The sequence below is a fragment of the Podarcis filfolensis genome (genome assembly GCF_964270895.1).
Source record: "Podarcis filfolensis genome assembly, chromosome: 8".
NCBI classification, from domain to species: Eukaryota; Metazoa; Chordata; class Lepidosauria; order Squamata; family Lacertidae; genus Podarcis; species Podarcis filfolensis.
In genome coordinates this window covers 36,891,605-36,908,744 of record NC_139611.1, presented here as the reverse complement: position 1 = coordinate 36,908,744, position 17,140 = coordinate 36,891,605, and the positions used below count along the sequence as shown (strand labels likewise).

The 17,140-nt window shown below is 43.1% G+C and overlaps 1 protein-coding gene across 1 annotated transcript in view; it reads left to right on the top strand.

Moving 5' to 3' along the window:
* SLC6A2 (solute carrier family 6 member 2) overlaps positions 1–17,140 on the top strand; it is a 54,899-nt gene that overhangs the window by 12,948 nt on the left and 24,811 nt on the right. The window contains exons 3-6 of the mRNA XM_083626049.1: positions 4,959–5,090; positions 8,210–8,450; positions 13,971–14,109; positions 15,875–16,009. Coding sequence (XP_083482175.1) covers positions 4,959–5,090; positions 8,210–8,450; positions 13,971–14,109; positions 15,875–16,009 — 647 coding nt within the window. The remainder of the gene's footprint in view (positions 1–4,958; positions 5,091–8,209; positions 8,451–13,970; positions 14,110–15,874; positions 16,010–17,140) is intronic.

The following is a 17,140-nucleotide window of genomic DNA, read 5'->3' as shown; positions in this document are numbered from 1 at the left end:
CACTATGTATGTTTAATTTGGAAGAGAAACAGACTATTTAAAAAAAAAAAAAACAACCTGAGGTTTATGAGCACTGTTACAAGATGTGAAAATGTGTGTGCCGGGTGGCGGCGGCGGGGTATAATTTCTCCCTTACAGTGTCTCATCTTGCACACTTGAGCTTTTCAGGATAAGACTTGTAAATGAACACTTTGATGTCAAATAACAGTCACGTGGTTTGGAATAACAAGGGTAGGAAGTGCTCTGTCAAAGCATTCAGAAGAGATTGCAGGATCAAAAGGGAGCAGCTGGATGCGATTTGCATCTCTGCAGGACTTTTTTTGCCAACATTGGGAATCACAGCTCTTCCTGGGGGTGGAGAGGTCAGCCGTGGCTGAAGGAACTGAAATATTACACTAATATCATTAGTTGCAAGGCTGTGTAAACCTTCCTATGAGCACCTTAAGGTGGGTGTCCAAAGAGGCTCACTGTTGCCACATATCAAAGCTGAGGGACACCTTGAAGCTCCCATCTTTGAACTTTATCTGTACTTGAAATCCGTTATGATCTCCGGTTATGTACCTGCTACAGCTTCATGGGCTGCTTATTTCACAAAATCTGTATACTGCTTGAATGAAAGAAAACAACAACCTAAAAGTGTTTTACATAAATAATAAAACAAAACAAACATCACTAAAAAAAGAGAGAGTTAAAAATGACTTTAACCATTCCAAAAAGATTGAAGTCAATGATGAGCTAAAAACCAGACTAAAGTGCGTGTCTGCTAGTGTTTCACATGTCTGGAGAAACTTGCCTAAACAAAAATGGTTATCAGGTGCAGAAAAGAGTACAATGAGTTTCAGGGTGTGGATGCTGCCATATGATGTTCTTAGAAATGTGGAAGTGGCTGAGTGGAGATATATAGGGTAAAGTGATTTCTCAGGTCAGGAATATGGGAGAAATTTGATTTAGTTTGCCTTTAAAGGTGGAGTTACCTATTTTGCACTTTCCATGACAATGCGCATAATGAAAGACAGTCATCTTTTGAAATTCACAGTTTTTGGAATTTGGCAATGCTTTTCTCTAGTCAAGTCATGTGTTCAGAAAATGGATATAGTAGGGTAAAGTCTGCATACAAATGCATATGTAAGTGAACATACAAAAATGCATTCTGTTAGGGGGAATGGCTTTACAAAAATGTGTATGTTGTGACTCTTCACTTTAAGGGATGCATCCTGTTTCAGCTGTTGCTTACTTAGACGGTGTCAGGGAGACTTGAACCTTCTGCAATGGCTCCCGTCCAGTTTGAAACCATTCCAGACGCTGCAAATGCACTAGCAGTTTTATTGCTGGACCACTAGGAGATGCATTTGAGGGGCAGCAACGTGACATCCTTGTTCCAGAGGGGCACTAGTACCATGGACTCATCTTGCCAACGTATTCTAGGGCCTGCATTCCATGCAAATGCTTTTCCTGCTTAGAGTCCTCTAAGACCTGCTGCCTCCGCGTAAGGCTTAGTCTAAGGCTGGTGCTTGCTGAAGCAACATCAACATGACTCTGGAGGGCCACAGACTCTTTATCTGTGTTATGATGCAAGCACTCACTTTGTCATTGACAGGGGTGGGGAAATGGTCCTCTGAGAAAGGGTTGCCGCATTTGGGGCTTTTATAATTGAGGGGGAAAGGGTGGGGAATGATAGAGGTGTATGAAATTATGCATGACATGGAGGAAATGGAGAGTTTTTATTTTTCTCTAGTTAGAAACCCATTGGGGAATTCACAGACTGACAATGGACTAAGGTAGTACTTCTTCACGTATTGCTTGGTGAAGTGCCAGTGCTTTTTTATAGGAAAAAAGGCTCTAGAACTGTCCCCTCTCCCCTGCCTTGCTCCTGCCTCACTCTTACCCCCCTGCTGTTAACCCCTTCCATGGCGGGCTGCTGCTGTGGTCACAGTGATCAATATCTGATCGTGGTGGTGGCAGCAGGTTTCTTGATGGGAGGCAGAGGCGGGCAGAGGGAGTGGGCAGGGGCTGCCAAGTCAGAGCCAACCAGCCTCTAGGAGGGAGAGAGAAGGGGAGTCAGGAATGAGAGGGAGATAGAGAAAGCAGGGGAAGCGGGGGGGGGCTGGAGGGGAGGACAAGGGGATGATTTAACCTAGAGCAGAAAATCTCACAAGCACCTCTTGGGTAGAAAACCAAACCATAATAAATAAGGAGGGAGGGAGGTGGCAATAAAGCAGAATGAGGCGGTGGTGGGTGGAAAACTCAGACAGCAGTGGTAGCAGTGCTTCAAATCTCTCGGAAAGGCTGACCCAGCGGCTGCTGAAGGGACAGGCAGAGATTGATTCCCCCCCCCCTTTCATACGTATATATAGTGCACTTCTTTGGGATGGGGGGGGGGGAGAAAAGGTGCCGGGACTGTGCTCCAGTGCTCTCTGGCTCAAAAAAAAGTACTGCTCTTAGCCTAAGATTGCCAGATTTTTTTTCAATGAATTTGGGGACGCTTTTCAACTTCAATGGATTTTGTATGGGGACTGATTTGTAAATCCGGGGACTGTCCCCGGGAAACAGGGACATCTGGTAACCTTACCTTAGCCACAGGGAACATAGGAAGTCATCCTGTACTGAGCCACACTATTGAGCCTTCTGCTTCTATGATGTCAACACTAACTAGAGCAGGGGCTGTCCAGGGTTTCAGGCCGAGTCCCCCCCCCCCCAGTCCAACCTGGAGATGCCCATGATTGATCTTGAGAGCTTCTGCATGAAAAGCAGATTCTCTACCATGGAGCTGTGTGACAACCTTTCTCCTGCTACAACCTTGGAAGGTAGAGGCACTTTCTGCTTCAGTTGCTTGGCTGCAGAAACACCACTTGTGAATTAAAACACGGTTGATTGTGGCACAGTGATAAGAGCTTTAAGTGTAATCTTGAGACGTTCGTGTTTTTTGTTTGATCCTGCTCTGGGCAGAATTTTCAATCATCTACCTCCTATTGGCTTCTGCATTAATCCTCTTGAAAGACACACGTAGCTTATTTCAGATGTTTTAAAGCACTTTTCTTCACCTTAGTGTGTAGTGGCTCTCAGTGATCCTTCTCCTCTCTGCCCCTCTTGACCCTTTTCTAAGAAGCTATTTTCTCTTTCCTCTCTAGAATGTGCTCCTTTCAGAATGGTTGTCTGGAAGCTTGTTTGCTTATTTGGGTTTTTTCACTCTGACAATCAAGGAGGAGTGAGCTAAAAAAAAGAAAGTATTAAAACATTTTGAAGATCAGAAAGAAAGAAAGAAAGAAAGAAAGAAAGAAAGAAAGAAAGAAAGAAATGCCTTTGCAAATCCAACACTTGACACTGCCTCTCTCCAGCAGTTGCTACAGCTGAAGTGTTGGACACTTTAAAGTAGCAATCCAGTCTTAAAGGGATTTATATGTGAAATTTGGTGGAATCCAAAATGACTGATCTTTGTTCACATCAGATCACGTCTTGCATATTTTAATTTATTTGTTTAAAAGCATTGCTTGACAGCTTTAATATGTTAAAAATATCTTAAGTGGGTGTATTCTTTACACTGATTTATTTATTCAGCCTATCATTAATTTATTGATTACCTTCCTTCACCTTAAAGTCCCAGGATGGGTTTACAGCATTAAACACTACATATAAGCAATTTAAAACAGCTATGCCCCACCCTTGCTCCAGAAGGTTACCAGGCCACCAAACCTATCAATAATAATAATAATAATAATAATAATAATAATAATAAGCATTATAAAAGCAGTTAAAAACAAACTCTCAACCAGTGATTTCAGGGTTGCCAGACATGGTATTGTTCTGAGCTTATAGTGTGACAGAAAAGATTTTTGGAAGATGCTCTTTTGAAATACCAATCCTCTGGTTACCAGTATCTCAGAGGTGCCTTGGGATGGGGGTTGTTGTTGTTGGGCTTCTTTGTTTTGTACCGCAGTGTCTATCAACTCCCCAAATGGATGCATGCAATCTGCCTGATTCTTATTTTATTTGATCTTGAACATCCCCCATTAACGCTTGTTACACTTTGATATTTAAATTAGCCGTGTCCTGATGAGAGAATGCATTTGCTTTCCCAGAGAGACTGTATCGCGGAGATGGATTTACTCAGCCAAGTGTTGTAGCTATTGCTGTATACACACACACACATATTAAAACATTATATTATATCACACATCTGGAATGTTACTCAGTGCATTGAACACTGTCCAGCTACACAAAGCTTAGCAAATGGGCAGTTGAAAAGTTGGGGGGGGGGAGAGACAATGCAAGGTTCTGTGTCTGCAGTGGAAAATGGTGTGGGATGCGGGAAGGGAATCCACGGACTCAGCTATACAGCTGCAAACAACATTTTAAGTGTGTTTTAAATGCATTATTAAGGGACGCAGGTGGCGCTGTGGGTTAAGCCACAGAGCCTAGGACTTGCCGATCAGAAGGTTGGCGGTTCGAATCCCGCAACAGGGTAAGCTCCTGTTGTTCGGTCCCTGCTCCTGCCAACCTAGCAGTTTGAAAGCACAAAAGTGCAAGTAGATAAATAGGTACCACTCCGGCGGGAAGGTAAACGGCGTTTCCGTGCGCTGCTCTGGTTTGCCAGAAGCAGCTTAGTCATGCTGGCCACATGACCTGGAAGCTGTACGCCGGCTCCCTCGGCCAATAAAGTGAGATGAGCACCGCAACCCCAGAGTCGGTCACGACTGGACCTAATGGTCAGGGCTCCCTTTACCTTTAAGTGCATTATTATACAAATGAGTCACTAGATGGCAATGGTGAGCTAATGGCAAATTCAACATATATTTTAAAACTTTCTTTTAAAAGAGCGTTTTCACAGTGCTTTTTTATATATGTCTAGATTCAGCCCAGGTAGCATTGCCTGACTGGGTTAAAACAGGTTGCATAATTAGAAGCATAGAATTGTAGAGTTGGAGTTTGGTTGATCTCTGTCTTGGTGCTTCTGTTTCCAGGTGCCTTCCTCATACCTTACATACTCTTCCTCGTCATTGCTGGGATGCCCTTATTCTACATGGAACTAGCTTTGGGCCAATATAACAGAGAAGGGGCTGCCACCGTATGGAAAATCTGTCCACTTTTTAAAGGTAAATCCCAGGCTTTCTGCTTAATATATTTGCAATATCTTCTGGAGTTTCTTGATATTGAACACATCTCCGAGGCTTGCATTGAAAGTTTTTGGCAAGGCCAGAATAGCTAACATCTGTATTTTGAGAGTCACTTGTCACTAATGCCTTTATTGCTCATTAGCAAAAAAAATAGACTTTAGGGCAGCCTTTAGTAACTTCCAGATGTTTTTGCGCTACAACTTCCATCAGCCGCAATCAGCAATGGTGCACTGGCTGAGGCTGACAGGAGTTGTATTCCCAAACATCTGGAGGGCACCAAGTTGGTGAAGATAGACACCATTTTGCATGACGATATACAGGAGATTTTTTAAAAGGTTCCTCCAGGGAAAGTGTTAGCTATTTGACAAGTCTAAAAATATCTGGGCAAATGCTGATGAACTATCCCTGCCCAAAAGCATCCACCTTATTAACAACAAAAAGATGCTGTGCTCATCAACAGGTCTGCACGAATCTCCAAAACAAACGAGTCTTTAATAAAACTGTAGTGAATTATTATAAGGATGCTGGATTAGACGGCACATTGGTCTCATCCAGGAGGCTCCTCTGTTCTTTTGCTGCCACCATTGCAAAACTGCTAGCAAAAGTGAAAACAACAACAGGGGTGTAGTCTGGTGCAAACGCACCCTGAGCTAAGCCAAAATTTGGTGCACCACCTCCGCAGCCCTCATGCAGTGCCAGGCTTTGGGAAGGAGGTGGGAAGCTCTGGCAGGATCCTAGAGGCTTCCCTTCTCCTTCCCAAAGCTGGGACTAAGCTTTGTGAAGGAGGTGAGAGGACTCTAGGCCCCTGCCAGAGACCTCAAGCTTCTTTCCCATAGCTGTGCAAGTGCTTCTATCCACTCAGTACCCAGCACAGGGGAACTGGCCAGGCTGCCCTAAAACTGCCTCTGATAATAAATAACAATAATAATAACAATAATAACAATAATAACAATAATAACAATAATAACAATTATTATTATTATTATTATTATTATTATTATTATTATTATTTACTTGTACCCCGCCCATGGTTTCCCCAGCCACTCTTGGTGGCTTCCAACAAAGATTAAAAATACATTAAAATGTCACACATTAAAAACTTCCCTGAACAGGGCTGCCTTCAGATGTCTTCTAAATGTCAGGTAGTTGTTTATCTACCTGAAAGGGTAGGGAATCAGGGTCATTCCTCTTTCTGCCATCTTTTCCCACCTACCTCATTTTTAAACTAGAACTTCCCCCATGAGAATTTTGTCTCACTGACTCACTCTCAGTTTTCTGTTTTTTTCACAACACCCCCAAATTAACAGTCTGGTGTTGCCTGCCTCACCTGAACAATAGGAACAGCCATGGTGGATCTCTGTGTGTTGCCATTTAAACTCTAGTACATTTGGACCCAGAGTAAAAATATAGCCGTTGATGAAATGCTGGTAGCGGGAAAGCCTTGGACAGAGCTCAGTTCAAAGCTCTAGCTTTGGGTGTCATGGGCTGCAACCTGCTCCAGAGCTCTCATTTACATGGTTTTTCATGAATTTGAATCTTTAGTGGCGATGATAAGCCAACAGTTTATTCCTAATTAGTTAAAAACATTCCTAATTGTGGGGGGGAGGGAGAGAGAGAAGTTGGCTAATTTTAGTTTGCTGCACCTGGAAAGACCCTTTGGACCAGAAAGCAAACAGACATTAAACACAACAGGCTAATATTAGCTATAAATGGCAGTGCTGTAAAATCTGGGACTTGGTGGTAATGATGTGAGCCCGACGTGTTTGGCGCCAGGAGCATACCCTGCAATCACTGTGGAAGTATTCATTCAAATGTTGGGATAAGAAGGCTGCCTTCAACCACTTGGGTGTCACCCAGCTGTTGTAAATAGCAGGCTGTGTCCAGATTTGCTTCTCAAATTTACTCTAATGACATGCTAGAATAATATACCCCACGGGTGCTATTCTGGATTTTCAGTTTGGGTTTACACTACTTTTGTACACATTTTTGCTAGGATTGACAAGCCAATCAATTAACCAGGCAGATCATCAGTTTACTGTTAAATGTTGTCAAATATTCTAACATACAGGTCACAGATTACCTTTGCAAGAACCTTTTAAAAGTTGGCCGTTATTGCTATTTTAGCATCTTTCACCTTTACAACAGCATTTTTTCAATAAAAAGGATTTACTTTTAAAAAAAAAGGTAATAGAATGAAATTGTAGTGTTGGAAGGGATCCCGAGGGTCATCTAGTCACCTCCCGAAATGCGGGAGTCTCAACTAAATCATACATGACAGATGGCCATCCAGCCTCTGTTTAAGAACCTCCAATGAAGAAGAGTCTGTCACCTGTCAAGGGAGTCATGTTTTAAGTCTTCTTTTTTTAAAAAAGTTGCTATTACTTTCTACTATTGGAATTTTTGTATATTTCAGTAGCTGGGCACCTTTGGGATGAAACCCAGAAATAATAATAATAATAAGTGCAAAACATGGCCCTGCTATAAAAACCCAAGAAAAGAACTATGCCAGGAATTATCTGCATTTACAGTTTACAATAATTCACTGCACTTTCCTTTAAAAGTTAATTTAAATGTTATCACAATATGTTAGCTATTTTTTTGTAATTAGCATAAATATTTGGGTTGCTTGTTTTAATTATGGTGATTTCTCCCCTACCTTTCAAGTAAAAGGCTCTTGGTTTTCTGCTGTAGGTATTTAAGCAGAGACTGGACAAGTTATCTCTCAGGGATGCTGCAGTTGCACCCTGCATTGCAGATCCTGCTTTGAGCAGAGGGCTGGACTTGATTACTTTCAAGATCCCTTCCAACTCAATTTTTTAATTAAATTTGGCATCCATATGGTCAGAAATACAACAAAGCAGGGAAACACAAAGGCTGTGCTTTGATTGACCAGCCTATGTACCCCACCCTGAATGAAAGCTGACCTTGCTTCCCAGCACCAAGCAAATGCCTTGGTGTTAGATTATTATTGTTCATAATATTTGGCAAATAGTTGGTTGGGGTGATGAGCAATGGCACCCTCTTCTAGCCCTCACTAGGAAGATGAACCTGATGTGACTTATAGCTTCATGTGTAATCTGGTTTTCCTTTGTCTTCAGGTGTAGGCTATGCTGTGATACTCATAGCTCTATACGTGGGTTTCTACTACAACGTTATCATAGCTTGGTCTCTGTATTATCTGTTTGCATCCTTCACACTGGAGGAGCTTCCCTGGACGAAGTGTGGCAACCCCTGGAACAGCCCCAACTGCATAGACCCCAAACTCATCAATGCCTCAACATTTGCCGCTGGAACCACTTATTCCAAGTACAAGATAACTCCTGCAGCTGAATTTTATGAGTAAGTCTGGGACTCCTTGTGGCTTTCACTTTTGGAAAACACTTTGTAGTTGCTCTGGGATGTATTTAAGGGCCTCTTCTGACATCCCTTTAAATATGCATCCATGATGATTTGTGCTCGTGATGGTTGTCACCAGTGCTTTTTTTCCTAGAAAAAATAGGTGCCAGTACTCACCATGAAGTTGTTACAGAAGTGTCACACTTTTTAACGACAACCCCCCCCCCAAAGGTGCCGGTACTGCGTACCCTTGAGTACCCTGGGGGGAGCACTGGTCATCACAATAGTTATACACAATCTCACTTTTTTATACACAATCTCACTTTCATTACCATTTGAACCTGCTAAAATTTGGGGTGGCCAAGCTGCTTCATTTACAATTGGTGCATGCCCTGTAACTTCCTGCTCAAACCCTGCAACATTTTATACCACAGTTGTCCTGGGTTTGTGCATTTCCCCCACTTTTGTAGCTCAAGGCAACAATAACCTCGTAACATTCGGGAAACATCACAGGAAGACTAATAAAGCTGATTGATATGTGGGCAATCCAGCATTAAAAAAAAAGGTAAAGGACTCCTGAGAGTTAAGTCCAGTCATGAACAACTCTGGGGTTGTAGCGCTCATCTTGCTTTACTGGCTGAGGGAGCTGGCGTTTGTCTGTAGACAGTTTTTCTGGGTCATGTGGCCAGCATGAGTAAGCTGCTTCTGGTGAAACCAGGGCAGTGCACAGAAACACTGTTTACCTTCCTGCCAGAGATGTACCTATTTATCTACTTGCACTTTGACGTGCTTTCGAACTGCTAGGTTGGCAGGAGCTGGGACCGAGCAATGGGAGCTCACCCTGTTGCGGGGATTCGAACTGCTGACCTTCTGATTGGCAAGCCCTAGGCTCAGTGCTTTAGACCACAGCACCACCCATGTCCAGCATTACTCTACCACTAAATGCGCTCTTATTGCATCAATGACTTGTTGCCAACCTCTCCACTAATCTGAAGGGAGCCTAAGTCATGCCCCACCAATCATTTTTTGGCATGGGGGCACATGCGTATTTTTGAGTGAGTATTGTGGACACCACTGCCTCTAGCCACTTATTTTTCCTCTGCCCCAGATCAGCCGCTTTTCCTGGGGACAAGAAGCATGATTGCACCTGCACACAAACTTTGCTTTCAAGAGATCTTGATAAAAGTTCTATCTAACAGAATTAACCTGAACCTTGAAAAACACATAGAGATGAAAGTGGAAGTGGGAAAGAGTGTCCTTCTTCCATCCTCCTCCATCTCCTCAATCTACTTTTCAGGGGAGAAAGAAGTAACCAGGGGGCAAGTTAAACCCCTGATATCTCCTGGAAGGGCTGGAAGAGAACCCTAACTGCAATCTTTGAAGAAGTGCAATCTTCTGAAGAAGTGTGCATGCACACGAAAGCTCATACCAAGAACTAACTTAGTTGGTCTTTAAGGTGCTACTGGAAGAAAAAATTTTTTTTGTTTTGCAATCTTTGAGAGCTGCTGCCAGTCAGGACTGAGCTAGAAGAACCAATAGTTTAACTGAGTATGAGTCAGCTTCCTGTGTCCCTTTGTTCCCCTGAACCCACTCAACAATGGAAATAAGTTTCCTGAGTCTGAATGCTGTATTCAGGATAGAGCAATTGACGATTCAGATCCTCTTGTAGCCATTGATACCACTGTTTGTGGATTGCTGCTGACACATCTGTGGGACCTAGTGGATGCTTCAGTTTCATTATCTTTGAGCCTCTTTCGGTCTGTGTTATTAAATGGCACAGAATTCATGATTGTTATTAGCCAAGGCACAATGTAAAATACTAAGTGGCTGTCTATTGCAACACACACACACACACCCATAGGTCTCTATTATTTGATCTAGGCAGTAATTATGGCAGTGAAAGTGGAAATAGACATGTAGTGTTTTCTATTATTTCCTCTATAGTTGTATCAAAAAGATAACACAAGAGAGAAGTCCGGAAAGTGGTGCTCCTTACTCAAGTTGGCCTCACAACACAGGGATGGAGCAATTTCCCTCTCAGCAAAGTTTATTTGTTTAACAATCTGTTTCGCATTGTAGTATTAATGTGTTTTCTTTTTAGAAAACAAACAAATACATTGACCAGTTTTAGAACCATGGGATCATTTATTACCTTTAAACCTTTAACCATTTCCCCTCATTATTTTGATAAGCTTCAACAGGCATAATCAAATGCCACATAATACTAAAAACAAATAATAAAAATAAAAGCAGCTATTTTCTCCCACCGTCTCTAATCTAGCACATTTCAGATGTTACTGGACTACAACTTCCATCTTCCCTGACTGTTGGCCATGCTGGCTGGGGCTGATGGGAGTTGGTGTCTGACAACATCTGGAGGGTTAGAGGTCTAACAAATGTTCATAATGGTTTTGCCATTAGTTGTTGTTGTTGTTGTTGTTGTTGTTGTTGTTGTTGTTGTTGTTATTTATTAAATTTATATACCACCCTTCATCTGAGGATCATAGGGCAGTTTTCAATATAACAACACAAGAATACATACTACAGTAACACACAATAACCCCTTCACACAGTTTAAAAGACCATAGATTGTTTAATTAGCTGAACGCCTTGGAGAAGTGGAATGTTTTTGCCTTGTGCCTAAAGATATGAAACGGAATGAAGGCCTGATCTAGGGCACAGGGGAAATGGGGAAGGCTGTGTTGTAGATAAAAACAGCCAAGAACAGCTTTATCATTTTCTTCTTGCAAATGTAACATCCCACGTTAACCTTGGTTTGGTTTGGTTTGGTTTGTATGTGTTTGTCTCATGAAGTTCTGTTTTGTTATTTGGGTTATATGGATAAAATTTAATAAAAATATTTTTTTAAAAAATCAGAAGTTTGGAGGGACACTTTTATAGTCTGATTCACAGCTGTAAGGCTGTGCCCCTGAATCCATGTGCTGACAGAAACGACTTCGAAGTGGAAGCCTTCATATATACAGCTGTGCATACCAAAACTCACATGCAATTGGTCCATGAAAACATAGGAGGCATCATTATACCTGGTCAGTCTATTGGCAGCGGCTCTCCAGGGTTTCTCCAGGTGTCTCTCCCATCTCTACCTGGAGATGCACCTTCTGCATGCCAATCAGATGTTCTACCACTGAGCTATGTCCCTAATCACTGTTCTAGTTTTGAGATAACTTCTGGGGTCTATTTTTGAAGAATGTGTCCCCATTGCCTCTCTGTCCCAGCATGCCTCTCAGCTTCCTTTGCCCAGCTTCATTACTCTGAAAGCAATTCCCTTCAGCCATATCTTAAGCTTGAAACAGCTGCATGAGAGGGTTTGAACCTGTTATTTTCCACATGCAAATTTGTGGGTGGTGAAAACTGGGGAATTATTTTGCTGAGTTTTCCCCCAGGAGAGGAGAAAATCTCTGAACAATATCTATAGAGATATGGTTTCTACGTCATGTGTTTAAGAGTAGGGTGTTTGTTTTTTCTGGCTCCATCTTAAAGACCAAGATTGAAAAACAAAGTGGGCACATCTCATCAAGGCATTTCACATTCTTTTAAATTCTGTTTCCTGTTTAGGCTTCATGTCCTTTTAACAGCGACATAAAGAGTGGACTTTCAATACAGATCACAAAGGAAAAATTGAATCCACAATAGAGGGCAATCTAAGGGTCTTGGGTTTAGTTTGCATCCCTAATGACCATATACGTATATATATTTTTTGTCAGAGGTCTCTAAGGCTCCATCTATACCATGTATATAAAGCTGTATCATACTCCATTAAACAGCCATGCCCCCCCCAACCCCAGAGCCCTGGGAAATGTAATTTGCTAAGGCTGCTGAGAGTTGTCATGAGACCCCTATTTCCCCCCAGAGCACTGCAAACTACACTTCCTAGGATCCTAACCCTCTATTTGCCTCACCAAGCTACCATTTCCAGAGTCCCCTGGCAAGAGGAATTGAATGTTTAAATCACTCTGAGTATTGTAGCTCTGGGAGGGGAAATGAGATGTATTTATGGGAGAACAAATGGTGCACTTTGCCCAGGGCAACAAATTCATGGGAGCATTTGCAACACCACCGGGGGGGGGGGGGGCTGAACTCTTAGATTTCATTTTCTTAAAGTTCTCTCCACTATGAGAAAAGGATGCTGGACTAGATGGGCCATAGGCCTGATCCAAGAGGCTCATTTTAGGGACTTGGGCTTGGAGGGATGAATTTACCCTTCTGGGCCAGAGGTTCCACACCCCTACTCTAAAGCAAGAGTGTATATTTGGGGTATTTTCACAGCTAAGGCAAAACCTGTGAAAAGTGACCCACTTGAGTATGCATTTTTGCTTAAGGACACAAGAAATGCCTTGATGGAGCAAAAAGAGATCCACCTAGTCCAGCATCCTTTGCAACAATCCCTGAGTAAACTGCCTGAAATTGATTACTAGCTCACCACTGAACATGGCCTACATCGTTGCTTAAGAGGAATATGCCTGGGGGGTGCAGGAGGGCTCCCCCTCCAATCTAGGAAACCTAGATGACCAGTCCTGACATCAAACTGAGCTGTGCATTACGTTCTCTTTGTTTTTACTTCTATGTTTTTCAAATCCCTTGATGAGACCTTATCTTGACAAACTGTTCACTGTTTGTGTGTTCAGACCCAGAGACCGCCCCCCTAAATAAACACACATTTGACTCAAATTTTAGTTTTGGTTTTTGGCAAAATTTAGGCCACAACGTTATTGATTACAAAAACTGAGTGGTTGCAAAAGCTGTAGTTCGACTAGCTCCCTGCACCCTTGCAGGTAGTGCTGACCCAGAGCTCTATCATAGGTTAGCCAAGGGTGAACACCTGAGGTAGGTGGAAAGCCTGGGAACAGACTATGTCTACTCCCCAGATGCTCCCTTGGACTCAGGCATGGGCACAACCCCCTCTCGGGGGTTGACCAAACCAAGTTGAGTCCCTGGATCCCTTCACATAGGGATGGCGAGACTGTTCTCCCATCCCTATCACCTGAACGAGTGCCTATCTACAACCTTACAAGTTGTGATGATTTGCTATGCGGCAAACGAAACCCAAATGGCAACAGCCAATCAGCCAAGTGGGGAAAATTCCTGCCGTGCCCCTGTCCCAATGACAGATGACGCACAATGGCATAACAAGGTCAATCGCAAAATACCCTAAATATAGGGAGAGGTGGGTGGGTGTTCCAATGCATGAGCCGAAAGAGGAAGCTCTGGGTCACGTGCATAGGTATATATAGGTCCCTCGATCTGTTTAGACTGCACCCCAGTGGCCAGATTAAACCCTGCAATGAGGGACCTACCAGTCAGATGTTGTGGCTGTCCAATTAACCCACTCACAACACAGGAGGTCAGTGTCCAGGTCTCACTGCAACATGTGCCCTCTTTTAGGGAGGACATGCTTTGCTGAAACCAAGTCACACCACTTCAAATAAATGTGGAGCCAGTTAGTGATTGTTTTTCCATACAAAAGGATCTAACTCAATCCCTCTTCTGTCTCTTTTTGCTTAGGCGGAGAGTTCTACAGCTTCACCTAAGCCGAGGGATTCATGATATTGGCTTGCCCCAATGGCAACTCACACTGTGTCTCGTGGTTGTGGTGATCACTGTTTTCTTCAGCCTGTGGAAAGGTGTGAAAACTTCAGGAAAGGTTGGCAAATATTTTCCTAATACATACATTTTTTTCTTTAAAAAGGGCTTTTCTATTAGGGTTTTGGTGGTTCAGATGTAACATCAAACCATGGTTTGTACAGAACACTGTCTACTTTCAAGCCATGCTTTGTGTTCCAGACATATAGGCACACAGTGGTTCATGCAGCTTCCACCTTCCCTTCACCTTCTCTGATGCTATGCCAAGCAGTGGAGTACCCCCTAAACTGTGAGCCTGTCATGAACTGGCTGGATGCAGAGTTGTGGAGGGAGGCACCAGCTGGGGAACCCCCAAGGTCAGAAGCCAAAAAGGTAACAAGGTTGGTGAGCAGGAAGAGGTTATGGCAGAGGGCAGCTCAGACTCTGAGGCAGAAACGGAGGCTGGAGGAGAGTGGGGCCAGAAGACAGAGAAGCAGACTGCTGAAGAAGCCAGGGAGTCTCCCCCTCCTGCTGTGGCCAGCTTCCCTTCCCCTTGGGTCTCCTAGAACACAGAGAAAAATGAAGAGAGTGGAACACAGTTTGCAACTGCTTGGGAGGAGGAGCCTTAGGGAAGGCGGGGACCATCAATCAGTCCCTGCATTTGCCTTGTTAGAACAAAACCTACTGGGAAGAGTTGCTGTTATGGCTTCTGGAATAAAGAGTTAACTTCACTGACTCTGGGTTGATTGCCGACCTACATTTGACTCTAGCTCCTGACAGCCTCAACCCATCTAAGACTGACCTTACGCCACTCACCACACTTTTGTATTGTCTCAATTAAGTTTCAGCTTCTTTGTCCCCATCATCCATTCCAAATTACCCAGGCTATATCCAGATACCTGTTCAGACTTCCATAGCCTCCCTTGATTAGTGCCAGAGACTGAACGTGGTTTGATTGAGGTTTGTTTTATGTAACCACCATTAGATCAAGCCACAATTTCCTGCATTTAGACTTAATGGCAAATTCTGCTTAGTTCAATCTCTCTTTATACATGAAAAGCAGAAGGGAGAAAGGAATGGGGAGCAAGACAACCTTGTCCTGATGTATATTTTGCTCTAGGAGGTTTAGCTTGGCCAGAATTGAATATACACTCCCAGAGTTTGCGCTAAATACTGCTACGTGAGCCACCATAGCCACTAGAAGGCCATGAAAATTTGTGCCCCAGGCTTTTAAGACTCGTCTACCCATGTATTATCTGAAACCAAAGGCACACATTGGTTGCCAGATGTGAATTCCCCCCCCCCCCCCAGCTCTCCTACCCCACTATACTGAAATGGAAAGATGCTGTTCAAATGGTTGGGTGCATTTCTTTTTTAACAACGGAAAAAGCAGTCAAAGAGAAAGGAGTGTCTCCACCCCATTGTTCAGCCCGGACACTGAGGTCCAGCTCCCAAGGGCCTTCTGGTGGTTCCCTCGCTGTGAGAAATGAGGTTACAGGGAACCAGGCAGAGGGCCTTCTCGGTAGTGGCATGCATCCCTTGGAACGCCCTCCCATCAGATGTCAAGGAAATAAACAACTATCTGACTTTTAGAAAACATCTGAAGGCAGCCCTGTTTAGGGAAGTTTTTAATGCTTGATGTTTTATTGTGCTTTTAGTATTCTGTTGGGAGCCACCCCGAGTGGCTGGAGAGGCCTGGCCAGATGGGTGGTGTATAAGTAATAAATTATTATTATTATTATTATTATTATTATTATTATTATTATTATTATTATTGCAGTAGTAATGCTGTCTTTGCCATTCAAGAGATAGATCAATATTTTTTGTTGCTTGTCTTAACTTAATAGGTTGTATGGATAACAGCCACATTGCCTTACGTTGTTTTATCTGTACTGTTAATCCATGGACTGACATTGCCTGGTGCGTATGATGGAATCAAAGCATACCTCAACATTGACTTTAGAAGATTAAAAGAAGCTACAGTGAGTGCTTTGTTTCAACCTTCACATTTAACATTGAAAAGGAGATTACAGTAACAAACCAAGTTTGTTCATTCACATGCAGTTTCATTGGATAGAGAGATGTTTTTATGCTTCTTTCATAATAATAGAACACTTGGACATCCAACGAGGCTGAATGTTGACAGATGGAGGTCTGGTTAAATAAAGCACCTCTTCATATATTGCATGGTTAAGCAATGGAACTCACCCCCCCCCATAGGAGGCAGTGATGACCACCATCTTGGGTGGATTTAAAAGAGGATTGGACAAGTTCGTGGATAAAGATATCAGTGGCTAGCAGCCGTTATGGTTATGGTCCAGGGTAGTAATGCTTCTGTACACCAGTTGCTGGAAATCACAGGTGGGGAGAGTTCTCTTGTGCTTGGGATCTGCTGGTCAGTTTCTCAGAGGCATCCAGGTGGCCAGTGTGAGAAGAAGGATGCTGAACTAGATGAGTCATCAGCCTGACCCAGCAGGCTCTTCTTATCTTCTTAATTAACAACAACAAAATTCAGTACACCATGTTGTATTAAGAGCTTTCCATGTGCACTCATGCTAAGTGATGCTAGGGAATTGCATTTGTTAAGGGTCATGTACTTAACAGATGTGTTATTTAGGTAATTCAAGATGAACTTCTGCCTTTTAGAACTGGGTGGCTTGGTGGACCTAAGTCACAGCTTTGTCTATTTGCTGTTCATTTCCAGGCCCAATTCAAGCTGCTTCAGGTTGCTATTCTCTGGGGTTATCCCATATCTTCTCAAAGGTACCTGATACTGAACAATGAATCCCTGCGTCTGGAATGCCTACGGCAGGAAGTAGTAACTTCATTGGCTCCCCAGCAATGAATGAATTGCTGTCCTGCAGACATCTAGTGTCTCTTTCACAAAAGGAGCAGCAGTAACTATCCAGTGAAATCTTAGATGCCAGGAAGAGTGTGTCTCCCTTCTTCATTGTTCTCTGTGAAGAGCTTCCTGCAAATACTTTAGTGTTTGTGGGTGCCCTGGTTGTTTTTCTCTTCCTCAGGCTATAAATCTGCCTATTATTGTTTGCCAGCAAGAATCATGCATTACCACAATGGCGTAGTATTGCTTGCAATGACGCAATGCTAAAGCT